This window comes from Musa acuminata, chromosome BXJ3-6, assembly GCF_036884655.1.
Source record: "Musa acuminata AAA Group cultivar baxijiao chromosome BXJ3-6, Cavendish_Baxijiao_AAA, whole genome shotgun sequence".
In the NCBI taxonomy this organism is placed as follows: domain Eukaryota; kingdom Viridiplantae; phylum Streptophyta; class Magnoliopsida; order Zingiberales; family Musaceae; genus Musa; species Musa acuminata.
Window position 1 is genome coordinate 3,359,625 of NC_088354.1, and position 6,231 is coordinate 3,365,855.

Below are 6,231 nucleotides of genomic sequence, written 5' to 3' on the forward strand. Positions count from 1 at the left end.
CTGCCCCCGTACACTAGATTTTATTTTGGTGCTTGAGGGCCGGTCGTACACGATTTTCGCGCGACGACCGACTCGCTGGATAACAAATTTGTACATTCGAACGATCGTCGTCCGGTATGTATGGAACGACGCCATCCCAAGCTTCCCGGAACAATCCTTGTCGGGATGGCGTCGGGTCGTGTGGCCCCAGATGACGCGGGAGAGGAGCGGCCATCGTCTCAAATTCCCAATGACGCATCCGACGTGGCGTCACGTCTTTCTCCGGAGGTTCCGTGCTTACGCTGATATGGTCGGAGGTTGTGTTCATGTGGGGAAATCCTATGCTTTATCAATTATCACTCGCCAAAATCTTACAACAGATGCACTTTGTGTTAGAAAAAATGGACAAAGGTTACATGAATGACTGTAGTTTTCACTTAAAATTAAAGTTGCAATTATTGTGCATGTAATATTAGTGCATTAATTTATCGATATATCATTAACTACACAAGAACCATGCAACTTAGATTTTTGGCAACAAGGTGGGACAAGGATGATACTGATAATGAGGGACATGATCATGGAACCAACAAGGTGAGACAAGGATGACATAAACACTGATAATGGTGATGGATAGGGAAGACTAAGACATCATTAAAAGGCCTTTAGTTTTCGTTTTTCTTTTGGCTGAATCACATGACACCATGATGGAAGTGAAGGATGGGTCGACTCTATCAAGAAAATAGAGAGAGAGAGAGAGAGAGAGAGAGAGAAACATCACATCAGAAACAATTTAATTCTTGATTTGTTGTACTTTTCGAAAAAATATTCTCCATATATTTCAGAAAATCTGGTGGTTAATACTGTATCATTCTTTCATATACTTTCACTACTGAAAGAAGAAAATGGTACTTTAATGGTTTCTTTATTTGTCATTTTGGATCTTTAACGTGAAAAATTCTCATACTTTTCTTCAAATAAAATAATATAATCCCCTCTCTGTCCCATTGAAGAATATGATTTTGATATATGGAGAAAAGCTGCTGGTTATATTTTTCCTGTTTACATTCCTCCACGCATTAGTTTTAATCCCCTCACGTTTGCAGTGTCACTGATACGTTGCTGCATGACTGAGTTACCGGCCAAGATGACAAAAAGCAGTGATGTGAACGAATGCGTTGGCAATAAAACCATTCAATAGTTTTGCTCAGCTGTTTTGCTCAAAGAAAACGTTCATCCCACAATAGCTGGAACCCTCGGAAGGCCTTCATGATTGAGCTGCTCACTGTGGACGTGTGCGGTGTGTCCCGCCGACGAGAGGAGTCTCGGCTTTTCCGTGTCCTTCCCCTCACTGTACTCCTTACATTTACCATCGCCATGGAGTTGAGCTGAATCAGGCCAAGGGTGATGGTACTGCGGTGTCTCACCTGACGAAGGAGAACAACCCAAGTGAAGCTCTTCTTTTCTTGCAGGAGTCACGGGTTGCACGTACGAACCCTACTGGTGACGCGACAGGAAGCAACTGTTCTTGGAATCATGGCTTCTTCCCTCACCCTCGAGGCCATGCACCTACTTCCAAACTCGTACTGCCACCTACTATTCGCCTTGCAGAAGCATTCTGCGTCACACTTCATTCCGCTGTGTGGACGGTGGCTTGCACTGTTCGTTGTTACACTTAACCGTAAACTCCGACGCAGAAACTATTTTTCATGGCTTTATTCTGCGTTGTTTTCTTATCACAGATTTAGCACTGTTCATTACTTCCTCTCAAACTTAGACCGAAACCTGCGAGTCCTTCGCGACTTCCAAGGCGAAAGAGGAATGAGATGATCTGAGAGTTGACTAGGTGATAGATATCCCGCATCTACACTTGGCACCAAACTTACAAGTGCTTCCATGCCATTGCAGTTTAAGCGAGAGCAGTGATGCTCATAAGTTCAATAATTATTCTTGTTCAATTTCTACTCTTTTCCAAGTTGATTTATTTGATAATTTGAATTTAATGGCTACCTTAGAAACTATATCATGTATATAAGGGATGCATATGGAATTTTACCTAGTATGGTTTTACCTTATAACTATATCATGTACATGACAAGGACCATATCCAAGCTCTAGAGCTTCTTCCTCCTCATGATGGTCACAAACCCTACCCTCCTGAGGCCTCTATAAAATACACCCAACCCACCTTCAAGCTCTGCGCCCACCTCTCTCTTCTTCAGTCCTTGATTTATTCTCTGCTCTTCTTCCCATCATGGGGAGGCTCATTGCAGCCACCCTCTTCCTCCTCATCTTCACACTCCTGCATTCCTCCCTTGCGTGTCCCAAATGTCCATATCCCACTCCCTCCATCCCACACCCTAAGCACCACCCGAAGCACCCTCCCAAGGTGAAACCCTACCCTAAGCCCAAACCTCACCCTCCAAAGCCACCAGTAGTTGGCCCTCCTAAACCTCCTCCGGTTGTCCCACCACCACTCCCACCTGTAGTTGTTCCCCAACCTCCTCCCTATGTGAAGCCTCCGCCTTTGCCGCCTATCGTCAATCCTCCACCAGTGCCGCCCGTTGTTGGTCCACCCAAGCCGCCTCCGGTGGTGTACCCGCCCGTGCCGCCTGTTGTCGGCCCACCCAAGCCTCCTCCGGTGGTGTACCCGCCCGTTCCGCCCGTTGTCGGGCCACCCAAGCCTCCTCCGGTGGTGTACCCGCCCGTTCCGCCTGTTGTCGGGCCACCCAAGCCACCTCCGGTGGTGTACCCACCCCAGCCGTGCCCCCCGCCGCCGCCGCCCAAGGAGACATGCCCGGCGGACACGCTGAAGCTGGGAGCCTGCGTCGACCTGATCAGCGGCATGATACCCATTCGGATCGGGGCGGACGCCAAGTCGACGTGCTGCCCGGTGCTGCAAGGCCTGGCAGATCTCGACGCCGCTCTGTGCCTCTGCACCACCATCAAGGCGAAGTTGCTCAACCTCAATCTTGTGCTGCCCGTTGCGTTGGAGTTGCTTATTGGGTGCGGGAAGAGCCTTCCTCCCGGTTATCAATGCCCTGCTTAGACTCCAAATGGTATCTTCTTCTTAATCTCGTCTTCCTTGTTGAACAATTACAATGTAAGATCTCCCCTAATCTTTTTTGTTGCAGGTTATTTGGATCTCGGAAAGAGAATAACTCTACGGACAGTCTGAAGTGAAAGCTTAATAAGCTTACTACGATGTTCTTTGTCTAGCGTACTTGTGGTGTGAAATGAACGTAAAGCTGTGTGTTCCTGCTGTACACTGAGTTCCCATGCATGTGTCTACGTATAAAGAGCTTTTTCGTTCTCTTCTTAACTCGCAGTGTAAGTCGCGGCCGACGGTGTCGCCGCGCATCAAAAACAGCCAACACTAAACTCACGACTTAAGTCGTGGTAGACGATGCTACCACATACCGTCAAGAACAATCGACAGTAAAGAAAGAATGCACGTTGTTTGTTCATGGATGATTAGGAGACTCGGATCGATGAGATAAAGAATGAAAGGAGATGCTACCATAGCCAATATGTGGATGCAAGCAGAGATATAGATCTCAGTGTTTGTCTCCGATTATTGGAGCATTATTACTACGTGCCAAAATATAGATAAGATTGCAAGATCTTTCAACAGTGGATGCTCACGGGAGTCTTGAATTATACGACTCTCACTGTTCTCACACAGATCTCAAACGCAAGAAGAAAAACTTGGCTCTGTTGCATGATCTTTTGATGTGATAAATTCCCATCAATTTTGTATTGCTAGATGCTATCTCCAAAGTGTTGGGATGACTCGACGAGGTCCGAGCCTAAAGGGAAAGCATATTGATCTAACCCAAATGTATCAAGGAGTCAAACTATCTAATGAGAGCTGAACAGTCAATATGTTGCGTTTCGATCCGACATGACCACTAATATGAGAGTCTAGAGAGAGGGGAGACAGATTTGACAACCAATATCATCATTTTGTGCTACAGTGGCATCCACATGTCAAGTTGGGAATGGATAAGATTTGCCCTTATCTAATTGTCATTTGGATATGAAGAGAACCTTTCCATGGATCATATTATTGGCCTATAAGTCATTATCCATAACAATGTTGGAACCATGAGTAAAGCTAATATTTGTTGTGTAAAGAACTATTAGTCTTTTTGGAGTCAATAGCATTTGGATCCATGAGCACAAACTAATTATTTGTATGTATACTTAAATATACCTTGGTTTATATGCATTAAGAATCAAGAAAAGATCAAGACAAATCTCCAAAACAGAAAATAAATTCCTAAATACTAGAAAATTTTAGCCTAAACTTCCTAATTTGATGAATATTAGCAAATAATCATGACTATTACCGAGGATCCAAATGTCATGAAATTATTTCTAACATCAGCATGATTATTTGCTAATATCATGCCAACATATTTTTTATCATTGCATTTGAGGTTAAAGTTGAGACGATCCACAGTCAAATATGGTCCAGTTTTTATTAACATTAGACCACAATTGAGCTTAAATGGGTTCAGCCAGAACGCTTCTTTGACTGTCAGTCGAAGGAGATCGGAGGCCCAACCCACAACAATTGACTCAGGAAGACAACGGTTCGAACCCAAACCGGCGAATCATCTTTAAACCGATCCAAATCGAACCGGTTCTATTAGAAGTCATATTAGCTTTATGGGCTCATCATCCATGTTGGGTTGAGCCGAATCGAACCGACTAATGATGAATAAGGTGCTCACTAATTTTATCTAAACTCGAACCCTACTAACTATGTTCAATTGAGTCAATTCGACTACCTAATAACAAGTATTATACATGCAAATCTCTCCGTATTTGAATAACTTAATTTTTTTTATGAGAATTCAATTAAAGGGTACGATAAAAAAGAATATATATTATCTCATGTAATTAGTCTCATTCAGTATTAATAATTTTTATATTTTTAAAAATAATATTAGGATCTATATATTTATCAAAATTAAATATCAAGATTTTATATGGTTAAAAATAAAAAAAGAAAAGATGAGTTTTGTCGGAGGCAGGTTAACTATTTTATTTATTTTTTTTAAATATAAGATTTTATTATAATTTTAAAATATAAGGATTGAAATATTAAGGATAATTAATTGTGAGTATAATTTATAATGCGTCCAAAATTACATGGAAATAAAATAGTGTATGTTGGAAACACACGGTGTACCGCCCTGCACATGCGTGCACGTGTGGCGAGGGCTAACGTTAAGTGGGGTGGGAGGTGAAGAGATCCACACAGGGTAAGTGGAGGGGGTGCGTCTGCCGTCACATGGCTGTCCCCCTCGCGGCCCACCGATACCGCCCGTTCCGGCTGCTTACGGGAGACATCACCGTCTTCCATGGGCTTCTCACTGTCTTCCGAGGTGGTGGTGCTACGTTCCCCATGGCGGGGAAGGGTGGAACACCGGGCACTGACACCGTCCGATTCCCGCCGCGCACTAATTCCGTAGCTCCCCACCACCACACACAGAGAGAGAGAGAGGGAGAGAGAGAGAGAGAGATGGAATCCATGTTTGTCTCTTTCCTTTGTGGAAGGGCATGCCATGGAAGCATTTAATCATCAAGTGGACATGGTAATACTTGCATGACTAATTACTGCCTTCATTAATTACTCAGTCCATTTACTTTGAAATTGAAACTTTTTTTAATTGTAGTTAATATTAAAATTTAGGTTATTTTTGTTTGATGATTAGAAATTTTCTGATAGATAAATATGGGCAATTTGTCTATATTTTTTGGTGTCATTATAAGTGGGAACCAAATTGGCATGCATTTTAAGGCCCTTTAAAGAATAGGATTAAATCATTGTATAAACATAGATAGATGGAGTCATCAATTTTCAGTACTTTACTCGTTTCCATAAATCATATAATCGAACTTAATTATTAGATTATTAGAAAATATATATCGATTGATAAATAAGAGTAAACTGTAATTTTTGATGGATTATTTTTTGTAGGTTTCCTATTTATCTCTTATACAAATAAAAATAAGAAGAAAAGGTGAAACAAAGTTGGATGAACACAAACGTAGTATGTATTTTAAGATGTTTGGTAGTGAATAATGGTGTTCATGATGTATGGATCTCATGGTTGGGTTAGAGACAGCGTATCTTTACCGACATGCCTGGCTGGAGCAAACATGCTTGGCTGTGACTTCGTCCTTTTAGGGCTTAAATGAGAATTTATGGGATTAATAAGTCCGGCCACCTCTTGGCCA

The 6,231-nt window shown here is 42.5% G+C and overlaps 1 protein-coding gene across 1 annotated transcript; it reads left to right on the plus strand.

Moving 5' to 3' along the window:
* Positions 1-2,135: 2,135 nt before the first annotated feature.
* Positions 2,136-3,301, plus strand: LOC103986825 (36.4 kDa proline-rich protein-like). Its single transcript, XM_009404933.3, has 2 exons — positions 2,136-3,038; positions 3,114-3,301. Exon 1 carries the CDS (start codon positions 2,234-2,236, stop codon positions 3,026-3,028), a length of 795 nt encoding a protein of 264 aa, XP_009403208.2. The 5' UTR covers positions 2,136-2,233; the 3' UTR covers positions 3,029-3,038; positions 3,114-3,301.
* Positions 3,302-6,231: the final 2,930 nt, after the last annotated feature.

Excerpts from the sequence above, each read along its gene's own strand:
- LOC103986825 (XM_009404933.3), top strand. The coding sequence starts at position 2,234 with ATGGGGAGGCTCATTGCAGCCACCCTCTTCCTCCTCATCTTCACACTC.